The sequence below is a fragment of the Rattus norvegicus genome, chromosome 11, assembly GCF_021556685.1.
Source record: "Rattus norvegicus strain SHRSP/BbbUtx chromosome 11, alternate assembly SHRSP_T2T, whole genome shotgun sequence".
NCBI lineage: Eukaryota > Metazoa > Chordata > Mammalia > Rodentia > Muridae > Rattus > Rattus norvegicus.
The window spans coordinates 50,605,521-50,621,958 of NC_141544.1; the positions used below are offsets into that span (position 1 = coordinate 50,605,521).

At 48.5% G+C, this 16,438-nt stretch overlaps 1 protein-coding gene across 17 annotated transcripts in view; it reads right to left on the reverse strand.

The window, feature by feature from the left end:
- The window catches only part of Tmprss2 (transmembrane serine protease 2), a 44,570-nt gene extending 28,543 nt beyond the window's left edge, over positions 1-16,027 (reverse strand). For 5 of the 17 annotated variants that reach the window (XR_015632571.1, XR_015632568.1, XM_087575290.1 and 2 more), the window contains exons 1-3: positions 15,457-16,027; positions 3,229-3,296; positions 751-970 (exon numbers count right to left, since the gene is read on the reverse strand). Coding sequence is in view for 12 of the 17 variants with exons in the window: in XM_087575290.1 (XP_087431416.1) it covers positions 751-970; positions 3,229-3,243 (235 nt within the window). In the remaining 5 variants the exon portion in view is untranslated. 17 annotated transcript variants of the gene reach the window in all.
- Between the last annotated feature and the right edge of the window lie 411 nt (positions 16,028-16,438).

Genomic DNA, 16,438 nt, shown 5'->3' on the forward strand with positions numbered 1-16,438 from the left:
TAAGGGACTATGGGGAAGACATGATATATCCAGGGGTGGGAGAGTATTTGTGTCAGGGTAGGGGCATCCAGCTCCCCTAGAAAGTATATGGGCAGGCCCTGGAAGGAGAGAAACCCCCCTTGTGGGGAAGACCCTTCTGCCTGGGCAAGTACTGGCAGAGGTGAGAGAGGCAACAGGTCTCTGGCTAATCACAGGAGGTACCTTAACCCTCAGCTCTCTGTATTCTGAGCACATCAATAACATGTAAGACAGTTCATTCCCAACCTTGAGTGCTTACTGTTGATTCAAGACAACACATCCATAAGTACAGAGGCAAGAAGCGACTGAGAGGGGCTGGAGAGATGGCTCAGTGGTTAAGAGAACTCTTCCAGAGGTCCTGAGTTCAAATCCCAGCAACCACATGGTGGCTCACAACCATCTGTAATGAGATCTGATGCCCTCTTCTGGTGTCTGAAGACAGCTACAGCGTACTTATATATAATAAATATGTCTAAAAAAGAGAAGGGACTGAGAAGCCATGCCCTCACAGTCCAGCTGAGCTGGGCAAACACACAGTGGTGCTACACCAAAGGCCAAGGGGAAAGGAAGATCTCTCCCTGCCAAAGAGACGAGGCAGGGCCCCTGGCTCTAACCAAAAAGATTGGCCCTGTTGGCAGTGCAGTGTTACTGACAAGGTAGAACTAAGAAACCACAAGAGAAGGCAGATCCAGAAACTGTGGCCCCTTGTGGTACAATGCTAAAGAGCCTTACTTGAGGTGCACAGTGTTCCTGAGGATCGGGGCTGTATGTGGATGGCAGGTGTTGAGGCTTGAGTTGTGACTCTCGGAGCATACTGGGGCACTGGAGATGGGCAGCTCTGGGCTGGATACAAGTTGTAGCCACTGGGAGACACAGGTGGCCTCGGGGAATAGACGTGCTCAGACTGATACCCGTGGTTCTCATAGTAAGGTCCAATTCCTGGAGGTGACCCCTAAATGATGGGAAAGGAGATAAATCAATCATAGCTCTCACTCACCCTAGAGGTTTGGAAAGTTATCGTCATACTCAGAAGACAGGGAGAGAGGCAGCAGGCTCGTCAAGCACTCTGGCATCACAGCAACCTGCTTAGAATGACTAGATTCTGTTTCTGGATTAACTAGAATGCTCAACCATCTGTGTTTGGTTTTCTGGTCCATTTGTTTCCATTATTTGTTCTTTGAAATAAAGAAAAGGTGACTGATAACTAAGACTCCGTAGAAGAAAAATACATACAAGTTTGGAGTCAAAAGTCACACAGCTAGAGTCCTGCTCTATGGTTCCCCCTCTAGGTCACCCTCTGAGCCTAGAAATTATGAGCCAGGCTGATGTCAAGGTTCAGAACGGCTCACGTCCGAGAGAACTCACCTGCTGAAGAGGTCTCATGTTCAGATCCTGTGTGCAACCTTGGGTGCAGTAAACACACTTTTCAACTGATCTGAGAAGCTGCTAGAAGGCACCCATGGTGCAGGCTCCTGTGGCCATTCTCCTCCAGGGTACTCTCTCTCATGCAGCTGCAGTTGGCAGTGATTTACACATCTGCTCCCCCGAGGGTGGTGTGAGCTCAGTGTAAGTGTCCCTTCACCGTGTGGGCATGGGTGCTTTTTTAGGGGAATTTGGGGGAATGTGCTGTATAAATGGAAAAGGGCAGGACCCTCTGCTAGAGCATCAATCGTTCTCTCAGTTCAATCATACAACCTTCCCCAGGCTGCACTCCTAGTACAGCCTAGGAGTCGTCAGGACTTCACAGCTTGGCATTCTTATTTCCACTCTCCCCACTCTCTCAGTGGCTGAACCTTTCTCGAAGGCCCTAGTTACCCTCATCCATGTCTAATGGTTTTTAACCCCAAACCTCTCCAGCTCCCTTTATGCTCAGGCTCCTCCCGGGCCTCAGGGATGACAGAGAAATCCTCTGGAAGCAGGTATCCTCAATAGGGGTCGCTAAATGTTCAGATTTTCAAAACGAATTTATTTATTGTGTATGTTGCACAGGTGTGTAAACAGGGATCAGGAGACGACCTGTGAGAATCGGTTGTCTCTTTCCACCCTGTGGGCCACAAAGACTGAATGCAGGTCATCTCTTAGCTCATAGAACTATCTTGCTGGCCTAAAGAGCCATTTTAAGCATTTTAAGGCAATAGAAACACTCCAAGGTTAATAATCCGTGTTTAATAACTCACTAGCACTCTCCTTCAAAGGTCCAAAGATTATGACTTGAAACCAGAGGGGTGGGACAGTGAAAGCCATCCCCATCATATCAGAGCACTCTAGATTCAGAAATCAGGTGACTGTATGGCCCAGAACCACACCATCGAAGAACATGTTCCTCTCTCTAGCAGGAAAGACCAAGAACACCTAGCACTTTGTCCTGGACGAAGCTCTTAAAATTATAAAGGGATCCAATAAAAAATAAATGCAGAGACTCATAAAATGGGACACTAGCACATTTTTTAAAGAACCTAGAGAAATATTGTTATTAGCCAATAAGTATTTATCAATGTGGAAGGTGTACAGTGAACTGGCTAGGCTTGAAGATGACAGAGACAACTGCTTCTATTGCCCTAGGAAGTGGGACCCCAGCAGGAATAGACCACCCAGTGCCTCATCCAGATATGGCTGATCCCCAGTTATTGATAGACAGACACTGACAGCTTTGCCACAGACTCTCTTTCCTAAACTCTGCCCCATCCTGCTTCTCCTGTATATACATCTGCTGCCCTTAAAGGAGGAAGGAAGTGCATACAGTAAACCAACCAATCCCAGCCTCTGCCCAGCAGTGGTAGCTTCCCTCCCTGTCTCACCCTTTCCAACATAACTGGCGGTTTGAGTAAAGATGTCTCCATAGGCGCATATATTTAAATGCCTAGTCACTAGTGAGTGGAACTCTTTAAAAATCCCGTGTTTCCTATAGGTCAGGATAGAAGACTTTCAGCTACTGCTCCAGAAACTGCCTATGTGCTACCACAGTCCCTGCCAAGATGGTAGGCCAAACCTCTGAAACTGAAGCAACCCCCCAATTAAATGCATTTACTTATAAGTCACGGTGCCTGTTCACAGCAATGGAACAGTGACTAATACAAACACCTTGAACAATGCCCAAAGGGCCACCTGCTCCTACACACAGCTCCTAAAATTACTGATGGACACCTGTGGAAGATACCAGAGGGGCGAAGGAACAAGGAAAGGGCCAGAGACGTAAGATGAACCACTTACTGAGTTCAATGCCATCCTGCCTGTGTCAGCAGCATGAGGAGGTCAGTATGTGGCTTCCTCCAGGTGACCTGAGGGAAAGAAGCACACACAGTAATATTTAGTGCAGCTTAGCTTTAGAAGACTCTGGGTGAGAGTCACATTATATACCACAGCAAACTGCAGCTCCACCCCTGGCCTTCAGTCTACACTTTACCTACATCTTCCCAGGTCTCTTCGTTCCTGGTGTTTTTTATGCCATGAAACCCAATGTCCTCCTCTAGGGTACAGAGAAACCCATGAGTGGGCCCAGGGTGTAAGTTGAACTACTGTGGCCAGAGCCTGCCTAACCTTGAAGAAATGGGGACAGTCAGAGAACCCCACCTACAGGGGAGCACCCAGGGCTGAGCCTGGGACTCCAAGCCCTTCCACACTTATATGTTCCTCCCAGTATATTCACCAGAAGGAAGATTCATGGGAGAAAACCACACAAGACCCACCATCTCCCTCCATAGAGGGCAGAAGCAAGCCTGGAAGGCAAACACCAGGCTACCTTCTGCCTGTGGTATTTCCCAAGCATCCTTAGGCAAACAACTGAACCAGCTTGACATCTCAGCGTCCGTCTCTGCAAAGCAGATACCACGGTTGGCACATTGAAGATGAGGTTCATTGCAAATGTCCACTGAGGGGGTGACAGTGAACAGCAGAGGAGCAGCTGATAGGGTCAGGCCCCGCCTCCTTACAGGTGTGTCCACGCAGACAGCTGCATGGAACTATTGGCCTACATTTGAACACCAGAGACAGGCTGCATTAAGCCTCACAGGATTGCCCAAGCTTTAATAAATAATGTGTCCTTACGACACAGTTATGGTTCGAATGTGAAAGGACACCCCAGCTAGTTTGGGGTGCTCGGAAAGGGCATTGAGCCTTTTGGACATAGATCTACAGGCCAGCTTTATTCCCTGGCTCTGCTTCTGGATAGAGGTATAACTCTCTGATGTAGTAGGATGTCAGCAAGCCACTGCATGCTCCCACCGCTGCAGACAAGAGCTGGTCCTGGGCCACATCTTCTGGGCCATGAACTATGACCCATAGTAATCCTCCCTCAGGCTGTTCTGTCAGTTTTTCATCACAAGGAAGAAAAGGGTCCATGATATACACATCCACCCACAATCTGTTCACTATCCCAAACCCTAACCAAAAGTGATGCCAAACTAACTACTTAGGTGAACTCAACGATTTGTAGTTATGAAGAGAAGTCCCTGGTCATTACATATGTGTGAAATGTCAGCAACCACTTGAGATGCTGTCAGTATAAAGTCCCTTACTTACATGAGCCATCTTCCCCGGCATTGTCCTCTACCGACAGCCTCATCAAGCTTCTGAACCTCTGTGCACTGCCGCGTGAAACCTTGATAAATCAGCTTGCTAAGACTTTCAATACCTGAGCAGATTCTCAGTCCTCTACCATCCTCAAAGGATACCTGGTGAGCCTGGCCTGCCTTCAGGAGGAACCCTGTCAAGTCAGGCTAGCCAGATCCTTCCCACCCACCGTATCTCATACTGATTTTGTTTTTTTTGTTTTGTTTTGTTGTTTGTTTTTGTTTGTTTGTTTGGGTTTTTTATTGGATATTTTGTGTATTTACATTTCAAATGTTACCCCCTTTCCCAGTTTCCCCTCCGGAATCTCTCTTTCCCATCCCCCCTTCCCCTGCTTCTTTGAGAGTGCTCCCCCTCCCACCTCACCACTCTGGCATTCTCCTACACTGGGGAAATTGAGCCTTCACAGGACCAAGGGCTTCTCCTCTTATTGATGCCGACAAGGCCATCCTCTGCTACATATGTGGCTGAAGCCAAGTGTTCCTCCATGTGTATTATTTGGTTGGTGGTTCAGTCCCCAGGAGCTCTGGGGCAGGGGTCTGGTTGGTTGATATTGTTGTTCTTCCTATGGGGTTACAAACCCCTTCAGTTCCTTCAGTCCTTTCTCTAACTCCTCCATTGGGGTCCCAGTGTTCAGTCCAAAGGTTGGCTGTGAGCAACCACATCTGTATTTGTCAGGTTCTGGTGGAGCCTCTCAGGAGACAGCTATATCAGGTTCCTGTCAGCAAGCACTTCTTGGTATCCGCAATAGTGACTGGGTTTGGTGTTTCTATATGATATGGATCCCCAGGTGGGGCAGTCTCTGGATGGCCTTTCCATCAGTCTCTGCTCCACACATTGTCCCCATATTTCCTTTAGACAGGAGCCCTTCTGATTTTCTATTCACAGACATTTTGCTCCATGGCTGTAGATTCCCATTCTTGCTGCATTGAGAATCAAAGCGGTCTCTTCACCATTGACTCCTTTCCTGGTCCATCCATCTGCTGAGATGCTCCTGAATCCATTAGTCCTCACCTTGCTTTAATGGGAGTGTTGCATTATTTTTTCATTAATATCCTCTCTATAAGAGCTTTGCTTCATGCCTCCATGATGGATTTGACACAATCCAAGCTTATTCTAAGAAACCATCACATTCACCAGGTGAGGTGCCCAGGAGGGCTTGAAGGAGTTCAGAAGCCATGATAAGTGCCCTTCATCTGTAAGAACCAGATACTCGACCGCTGGAGAGATGATCAGTGGGCAAAGTGCTTGCTAAGCAAGCATGGTGACTTGAGTTTGAATCCCAGATCCTCATAAAAGTCTGGAAACAGAAGTGTCCACCTGAAATCCTGGTGCTAGGGAGGTAGAGTCAGGAGAATCCCTAACACACAAATGGATACTCTTCCCCATTCAGTAAACTCCTGGCTCAGTAAAATACCCTATCTCAAAATTAGGGTGGAAAGAGACTAAGGAAGACACCTAGCATCCCCTTCTGGGTCTCCATACATACACACATGTGAATGAACATCTACACACACATGAATGCACACACTACACCATACACACGTGTGAGCACGCGCACACGCGCACACGCGCACACACCCAAGTCTGACACTTGGGTACACAGAAAGCTGTAGGCAGGCAGCACTACATAGCTAGAAGCTATGACACGGCTTTAGGTGGGACTTGCATCCCAAACTAGCTGTGACCTGGAAAGGTCCTATGCCTCCGTTCTCTGCCAAGACAGAAAAGAGACTACTTTCAGGAGCACTGAGTAACGTTAGCTATAACATGATTGATGTTGGTGCATAGTGTTATCTTAGTCAGAGTTAGATACAACTAATTTTACCTGGGGACGTATCTCGGTGACAGAGTACTTGCCATTCACACAGGGGACTATGGGTATGATCCCCAACACCACCAAAGAAGCAATTCTAAAAGCTTCTGATGTCTCCTTCAACACTTGCAGATTGGTACTGGTAAATCCTTCCAAGCTAATGAGAAGTTCACCTGCTCTCAAAGCTCAATGTCTCTGAAGGGAACAGCAGAGGCCACCTGCTCATCTCCTAAGCAAAGCTAGTACTTGGATCACTAAACACAGGAAGCCCCCCAAAACAACCTTCAATGAAGAAAGATGATTACAGCTTTGAACGTTGAACAGGTCACAGTAAAAATGCACCAAGTCTTTCGTTTCTTCTGCTGCAGATCAAACAGAAGAACCAAATCATGCTGAGAGATTCTAGGTTTTTCTAATATTAAAGTCAACTGCTTTCTGGGTGTGAGAATGAAACTGAATACCATACAGTGAGAGGAATGGCCATTTGAAATGTATAAGAAACACCTAAACCTGTTAAAAGGATGCAATTGCCATCCACTGGTGTGTCTTCTCTATGACTATGACCACCTTGCAAATAATAGGCTAAGCCTGGACATCTACCTCATGCATCCTGACCTCCTCCCATAAGCAGGGTCAGACAGGCCCCGTCCAGTGTCCTCCAGAAGAGCCCAGCTGCACTGGCTTTTACTCCTCTGAGTTCTTTCTAGCTTGTTTCAACAGGCTTGGTTGACGTTTCAGGAAATAAAAATCTGATCCACTGGCAGCCTTCCCAGTTTGGGAGCCCTCTAAAAAGAGCAATGACTGGGTACTTGAAATTCATGCAAGGAGGAAGCCAAGAGCTTAGCTGTGAATTGTCAAGGGAAAGCCATCAGAAGCAGAAGGCAGCAGAGACTCCTAATCTTATCCAGGGATCCCATGACCCACAAAACATGGAAATAAAAGGAGAGCCCACTTCAGCTACATGAACTTGGGAAGAGAAAGAGAGGGAAGGCGGGGACGTGGGGGGGGGCGGAATGAAAGGATAGATGCCCATGCTAGGTAGGATCTGAAAAGGGTCAAAAAGAGCCAAGGAGTCACATTCAATCCTGGTCATCTTCTAAACAGGAATCCCCATGGCCACAGGTGGTTCTGACTCCTATGTGCTGACTTCTGAAAGGAGCAAGACATAACCAGACAAGAGAGCTACCCTGTCATTTATAAAGAAACCTGATGCTTGCCTTTGACCCTGGAAAGCCATACATAAGAATGCTCTTGGGACTTCGGATAACTGTCCTTTAAGGGTCAAGAAAGCAAATGAGGACAAACTTCCTGAGGGCATGGCAACCTCATCCACTCCATCTCAACAGAACACAGCACCCTGGTGCTGCCCACTATGAGCTCACCTATCACCTGTCCAGCTGTCACGCAATGGACAACACTGTGGCGTCCATCCCATGACCAAAAACAAAAAACAAAAAACAAAAACAAAACAAAACAAAAACCACCTCTTTCCCAAACAAAAACTGCCTTGTGGTCCTTTCCTCTGAAAATGATGACAAGCTCATTGATGCCTTCATGGGAGAGTGTGGGATAGCCCAAATAACTGAAGTCCACGGATGCCATAGCACACCAGCTCACAGGTGCTGCCTCCCTCATGAGGGCCCCTAGAGTGCCAGGTACTGTTCAAGATGCTAGAAGTGGGAGGGGACCCCAGAATCACTTTCCCACCTCTGTCATCACACGGCCACCGCCAGACACTGTGCAGCCAATCAACACACAGAACCATGGCTCAAGTCACATTACAAGATACCCTCTCTTCTTAGTGCACTGTTAGGAGAACGCTGGCCAATAGTAGTATAGGATAGAGGCGCAAGACATGCAGCAGAGCCAAGTACTGGACATGGGGATACTGCTCTGGCAAGCAAGAAGATATTAACAGTACTATCAGACTATCGAAACAGTGAACCTGGAAGAATTAAGAGTACCTCGGGGGCAGGCATAGTGGTGCATGACTGTGTTAGTCAGGGCTCCCTAGAGTCGCGGAATGTATGGAATATCTCTAGATATTAAGGGAAATTATTGGAATGACTTACAGTCTGCAGTCCAACTAACCCAACAGTGGGGAGCTGTGAAAGGGGAGTCTAAGAGTCTAGCCGTTGCTCAGTCTCACAAGGCTGGGTGTTTCAGCTGGCCTTCTGTATAAGCTGGAATCCCGAGGTTAATGCAAGCAGGCAAAAGAATAATGAGCCCTTCCATTTGCCATTGTCCTTATGTTGGCCTCCAGCAGAAGGTATGGCCCAGATTAAAGGCATGTATCACCATGCCTGGATTTGGAACTTGCTCTGTCCCAGGCTGGCCTCAAAGTCAGAGATCTGCTTGTTTCTGTCTCCTGGGATTAAATGCATGTGCTACCTTGCCTAGGCCTAAGATTTTCATGGCCACTATGCTTCAAGATCTGGATCAAAAGCATATGTCATCCTATGTCAAGATCCGGGTCAGAAGCCTGTGTCTTCCAGGTTCGGGATCAGGATCACAGGTGTGTCCTCCATTTCTGGATTATAGCTCATTCCAGATGTAGTCAAGTTAACAACCAGGAACAGCCATCCCAATGACTTTAGTCCCAGTACTCAGGAGGCAGAGGCAGGCAGAATTCAAGACAAGCCTGGTCTATAAAATGAGTTCCAGGACAGCCAGGGCTACATGGAGAAAACCTGTCTCCAAAACCCAAAAACAAACAGCAAGGAAAAAACAAAACAACAAAAACAATAAAATAAAAAAGAGTGCCTCATAAATCCCAGTGTAGAGTAGAAACATGTTGAAGGCTGGTGCCAGCCAGAAGAACTTGCTTCCCAGGAAAAGATTTCACACAGTTCTGACAGCTTATACAGTCATTGTAGGAGAGACTGTAGCTGAGACCATGATAGGCCAGTATGTGCCCTTGAACAGGACTGCTTAGATATACACACTACTTGCCCTCTATTTAAACATGGATCTCATGTGAGGTCCCTCAAAAGGACTTGGGGTTCTTTTTGGATGGATGGCTGGGCCTGGCTTGTTGGTAGTGCCAGCTCCCAAAAACTAGGGGGAGAGAAAGAAAGTGGAACAAAACACCTCAGAAAAGGCAGGCCCACATTATCTGTTTTTCTTTTTCTGTGAATGCCTTGTTGTCCCAAATAGATTACAAGCTTTTTTAGGGTGGAAATTAAGTCTGTTTTGGTTTGAATCTAGCTTTGTACCGTAGCAAAAAGCAAAAACAAAAACAAAAACAAAAACAAAATCTCTCTCTCTCTCTCTCTCTCTCTCTCTCTCTCTCTCTCTCTGTGTGTGTGTGTGTGTGTGTGTGTGTGTGTGTGTGTGTGTGTGTGTGTGTGTACTTGATACAAGCTAGGGGCATCTGGAAAGAGGGAACCTCAGGTGGGAAAATGCCTCCATCAGACTGTCCTGTAGGCAAGTCCATGGGGGCACTTTTCCTGACTGACCATTGAAGGACCCAGCCTACCATGGGCAATGTCACCCTGGAAACTTGGTCAAAATAGGTTGAGCAGGACATGTAGAACAAGGCACAAAACAAAGTTCCTTGATGGTTTCTGCTTCAGTTCCTGCCTCCGTGTTCCTGCCCTAAATTCCCCAGATCAGGGACTGTAAACTCTAAGCTAAAAAAAAAAAAAACTTTTATCTTGGAGTCATTTTGGTCCTGGTATTTTTTGTTTAATCACAGCAATAGAGAAGCAAACTAAGAAGAAACATGTACATAGAGATGCACATGTGTGCACGCATGTGTGTGTGCACACACACATATACAAACCTGGATACATATGCACACATAAACACAGGCACATATACACAGAGAGATACACAAATGCACATATAGACACGGAGACATGCTCACAGACATTCATGCACATATGCAGAGACAAATACTAAGACACACAAATGTGTGCAGAAACATGCATATAGAGACACATACACCTGCACACAGAGACATGTATACACACACACACACTCACACAGACAGATCACAGAAACATATACAAACATATACACATACACACAGAGACTTGCATACAATCACGCACACACATGCACATAGACACATAGAAACACACATGCATACAGACACACAGCTGTGCATATACATGCACATACATTTCTTTGGTTTTAGTTCCAGAGGCTACATGAATGAGATAAAATTGAACAACCAGGAATGGGAAGCCCACACCAGGACAGCGGGTCAGGCACAGGTCGGGCACAGCAGGCACAGCGGGTGTCATCACAGAGTTCAGGTACCTAGAGCTAACACTGATACAGGCAGAAAGGCCCTGGGTCATGGCGGGCAAACTCCAGCACATGATGATGCTCCTGGTTCTTGGTTAAAGCCCTTACCCAAGCCAATCTGTTTAATGAGGATAGTGAGTAATAAATGAGGTGTTATAAAGATAGAGTAGAAGAATGTTCTCTAGGTCTGACCTCAGTGTGACAGAAAACAGGCTTTGCCTCCCAGTGTTTGTGCTACTGCTATATGGAGAAGGGACCTGATTCGGGCCACATAAACCCAGAGGCTAGCCTCAGGATTAAGATCAGAGTCAGTCAGAAGGCAGGCTTTGACTGAGCACAGGAAAACCAAGTTCCCCACAATTCAAAAGTTCAGCTGAGTGTGTGAGCTACTAGGAAAGTGCAAAGTCCTCGAAGTACAAGATCCAGCACATTCTAGAGCATAAATGATTAAGCAGTTGTTACAAGGTCTGTTGTGGTGAAAAGCCACTGCCACCCATTATGATGTGGTGAACTTGAACAACTCTCAGAGTTCTGTGTAGAATGGCCTATAAATTTGTGGTCTATAGAAATCCTCATTCTGATCCGGTATATGCTCTGATAAGGGCTCAGAGCCACCTGCCTGGATGCCTGGAGGAAAGCAAGGACCATAAACTAAAGGGAAATCGACTCTTTGTATTGTTCCTTAGTCAAACACACAGTAACAAAGCCAGACTTGTTTCCTTTGCAACCGACTTGAGAATACTAGGGTGCCAGCCTCACTCTTCAGTCAGCGCTAAGGTTAAGCCTTCTACCTATCCATTGTCCTTGTGTGAATTTCCACAGCCACAAGCTATTGGTGGCTTCACACACTAGGAGCTTTGTTATCACTCCCAGACTCTAGGCCCCCATGCCTGATGGCTCACCTGTGTACACAAGCAAGGCATGCAGATCTCCTCCCTTCCCCCACTGCCTCCACTGAGAACAGAGAGAGACTCTCTGGGCCACCTGACCTCTTCAAAGTCCACCCCGTGCCTAGTGTAGGTCACTGATACCCTCCAGTATCCCGCATGGATTCTCCTTCCAAGAGCCATTGCCTAAGATGCCACTATGCATTCCTTTTCTTTCTCCAACCACCTGCTGAGAGAAGCAGCCCTAGGTCCAGATCTACTCCCTTCCAGAATCCCAGGTCTCCTCCAGGGAGCATCCTTTAGAATGCCCACTGTGATCAGATGAGCCACACATGACCATGTTCCTCCCCAAGAACCCACAAACAGGTTTAGACCACAGCAGCCCCTGGAATGAGATACAGTTGAACCACTCCCCTTCATTATCAGGTCCACTATACCTGGAGACTGCGCATAAAGGCTTCCCAAGTCAAACTTTGCAGGTCTCAGCTCTTGGGATCATGATACTCCTGAATTCCTGCAATTTCAACTTTAAGGACAGCTGGGGGAACAATTCAGAGAGGATAGTGGATGGAAAAGCCTCTGCTCCCACCAACAGGGCCAATCTCCTGTCTTTCAGGAACCGAAACTGATCAGCCACTAGACTCACCAGCCATCTTTCCTTTCTTCCTTTATGCCCCGTGCTTGGGGTGACCAGGAGTTCCCAGACACAAAACTTACTGTAGAGCTTCCGAGAACTCCTGGTCCCCACTTTCAGGGTTTGAAGAATACTCGGGACCAGCACAATGACCTCACATTAAGGAAGGTCCCCTTTCCCAAGACTTTCTAGGCTCCCTTAATACTTAAATGCAAAGAGTAATATAGTCAACTAGATTCTCGGTTTCCATTTCTTGGTAACTCCTGGTTCCAGGCTGCGCTCATCTCGGGGAGCAGGCTGCTTAGACAATAAAGAAGATGATACCGGAACACCATACTTCACATATTCATGTTTCATCACTGGCAAGATAGTTAGTTGCACAAGTGTCTCTCACTCAGTGACCCCGTAACCCAGAGAGGCAGCCTTCTGCCTCATTAAGTAATCCCAGGTCCTGGCCACTGTGGGGCTGCAGACAGAGGTAGGTCTATGAGATTAGGTAGCATGGCAGCCTGGCCCTAGAGCACCTGAGGTATCTAGATTCCCTAGACTTCACTCTCAGTTTTTATCTCCTCTTTTTTTTTTCCACTTGCTGCCACACTGTGACCTTGGGACTAAGGGGAGGAAAAAGAATTGAGACTGTGCAGGCGTAGGTCCAGTTCTGGTCAACAAGGTCTCTTGTGCACATTTCTGCCTGAAAACCCAGTGCTTATAGTACTGACCTACTAAGGCAGCTGCCCTGTATTCTGTCCTGATTCTGTCCTTTTCATCCCATAGAGGCACCAGACAAGCTACTGAGAGGTCCAAAAACTTTGGAAATAAAAATTTTAATTCCCTGGGAAGCATACTGGGTTCCTCAGAAGGAGTCACTGACAGGGCCTTTAGTTAACGGCAGTTCTGACTTAGGGAGAATAAGTCTGGAGCTGAGTCAGCCCCTGGGACACCTGACTGGAGGAGATAACAAGGCCAGAACTGAGCTGGCTTCCAAAATTCATCAAGCACTCACCATATATAGAGAAACTTAGCAATCACTCGAAATTCTACTAACGCCACTGCTCTGCCTCTACCAATCATCAGAGGTGACCTAACCCTTCTGGAAAAGTCCCCTAGCCCTGCACAAAAAGGGAATGGTATACACACACACACACACACACACACACACACACACACACACACGCATGCTGGTAATTTCTGCAGAATAAACATTCTGTGCCTTTGCCTACTATTTGAGTCTGGGGTCTTCCTTCAGCAATTCTTGGACCCTAACACTATCTAACCTTTGCATCAGCCTCCCTATAGCTGAGGTAAACAGGTTTTAAAGAACTCACTATGTTGTCCAGCCAGAAGAAGCGAAGAGTCACATCATTGTGTGTAGCTATTCTGCAGTGTGGTCAGACTTCCTCCTCCAATGACTACAGTGCCACAGGCAAGGTTCTCTGCACTTTACTCCAAGATCTTGTTGCTAAAAAGCTGGCCTTAAAGGTGTGATGAGAGAGAGAGAGAGAGAGAGAGAGAGAGAGAGAGAGAGAGAGAGAGAGAGACCAAGCCTGGGAATGAGCTGAGTACATCGACCAGAGATGCCTAAAAAGACCAAAGACTGAGATATGAGTCCAAGCCACAGGAGCGCCTCTCAATTCTTTCACTTAGCCTCATGCTTTGGTGACATTCTTCAGATTCTTTCCTTTTTCTTCTTTCTCTCTTTATACGGGGTCTTACTAGAGAGCCTTGATGACCTTGAACTCACAGAGTGCCAAATGTGTCTGCCTCTGCCTCCTAAGTTCTGGAATTAAAAATAAATCTCGCCACACCTGGCTTTTGAGTTTTCATTCTAAAACATCTTATGACAGGACCAGTCAGGTCACTGCGAGAGGGACCCCAAGTACCTCTTCAGTAGAGACAGCTAAGGGTGGGGAGTGGTCCACCTTGCCTACCTGGAGGTCCTTCACCACAGACCACTGCAGTAGAGCAGTTGCCTGGGATCTTTCAGTCCCTGTGTCTCCTGGTGAAACTGCCCAGCCCCCAGCCTTCCTACCAGGAAAAGAACCTCTCCCCTTCTCCCAAACCAAGTAAACAACCCCCACCTTGCTTTGGATTTTTACACCTTGTAAATGGCCTGCCCTTTGGAACTTTCCATAAGGTCTGGCTCTTGCTGGCTGGAAGTTAGAAGGAGCCAGCACTAGATGGCTTGTCTTAGCCCCAGGTCTAAGGTAAGCATTTGCATGAAAGGTCTCCAAACCCGACCCTTGTGGGGACTCCTGCTTTTTAGGTACATCCAGGGCTTTTCCCTCCCTTAAGCAAGCTACCAGAGGCCTTTGCGCGCTCTGGACTGAGTTAGGGGCCATTGTGAAGGGCCTGGGCTCCCAGTGAGCAAAAGCCCAGCCACAAGCCACCAACACCCTCTAGGGCTTGGACACACAAAACTTGCAGGCCATGGGACAGTTAATTTCTTCAACTGGGCTTGCAGGTCCTCACACACCGCGCCCACTGTACCTTTGGGTACCCTGCCACATCCCAAGTCTCACCCAGTGAGATATTGGGGGAAAGGTGGTCAGCCTTTTCCCCAGTAGACAGCTCGCCCTTGTCAGCCAGACTTGCTGTCCCAGGGCCAGCTCCTCCAAAGTCGGTTCCAGTGAATGCCTAAAGCCAAGGCAGTCGATCCGCATCGTCGCCCCGGGTCACCGCACGGGACCGCTGGAGCACTCCCTCCCCACAGGTGGCGGACAATTCTCGTCTTGCCAAGGTCCCCAGGGCCCAGCAGCGCCGCCTGTATCGGTTCTTGGCATCTCAACCAGTTTCCAGTTTCTCTCCACCTCGGTAGGGACCAAGGAGCGGAAGGAGTTCAGGTAACCAGCCTGACTGCCGAGATTTTTCCGAAACAAAGAGAATTGAAGACGAACCTGTGCCTCTGCGCTCTAGGAAAGGATATCAGCACGCGACGCGAGCTAAGGGCTTGCTCCATCGAAGGACCCCCGCTCCTAGGGACTCTCTTCTCCAAGCCATTAGTCAGGGACCCGCAGGACCACAAGCCAAGCCGCGAATCTACGGAGTCGACTTGGGATCTCTGCCGCGCGACAAGGGATCGGGGTTATCCGGGCCCGGTCCCAGTCCCCAGGACGTACACCCGGGCCGCTCAGTCTCAAGACGGTCGCACACATGTAGCACCTTGGCCTCACCTAACTCACCTGTACCTTAGACTCCCAGCCCCGGCACCGCGGGGCGGACCCGGGTCAACCCCATTTCCTTTTCTGTGCCGGGACCCCGACCTTGTCCGGCGCGCTGCTCACCTGCTGTGCTCCCCGCCCCTCTCCGCCTCCGCCGGGGCTCTCGGTTTCCTTGTCCACTCCAAGTACACGACCTACTCCAGCTCTCGCTTAAATCTCCGGAGGCGGCGTCCCAGGAGCCAGGGTGACACCCCTAAACGCAGGTGCCCGGTCACCTCGGCCAAGAGGAGGGAACAGCCAGGAAAGGCTGTCCGGGGGAAAGAGGAGGAGTTTCCCCGAGGGAAGCCCAGGGAGCGCTCCTCCCCTAGCAGGGAGAGACCAGACCGGACTCGAGGCATTTCCCTGGCAGCGACCCGCCTCTGGAGCAGCCGACCCTTGAGGCTCAGACCCAAGGGAACGCCAGGGTCCCGGTGCGACGGATCTCTGGACTGCACGCGGAAGCCCCAAGGGAACTCTAATCCGGTCCCTTGGAAGTCTGGGAGCTGCTATATTCCCAGCCCCGACAGGCTCTGGGTTGGGGACGCCAAAAGGTCCCAGTTGGGTGCATCCCTTAAGCATAGGTGTTTCAGCTCCGGGTTTAAGGACACTCTCCGGTGAAGCCAGGCTTTCCTACTGAGGAAAATCTCTTGGGTCCGAAGTCCTCAGCCCCCAGCTCCCAGAAACTGTTACTTGTACCGAAGGTGGGGCAGAGGTGAGGTGGCAGAGAAGTTCTCTGCAGTCTTTACAACCTGGTCTTCTACTACTTGACAGACTCCGAGACACTCGGCCAAAATAAGGCTCTAAGAGACCAGAAGCAGCGCTCGCTCTAGCGAGCACCGAGCTGGTGATTTTCGACTAAAGCTGCCCCCTTTTGCATGGGGCAGCTGCAACTACAAAAATAAAACAACAAAATGACAAGGAAAAAAGAAAAAGAAAAACGTCCTCTTTGTAAAGGTGTCTGCACCAGGGAGAGAGCTGCTTGATGGGAACTTTTATCTCCCCAGGGTTTTCCCTCTAGCCCTCCCAGTTTGCTTCCATGGACCCCCCGTAGCTTGCCTTCACAACC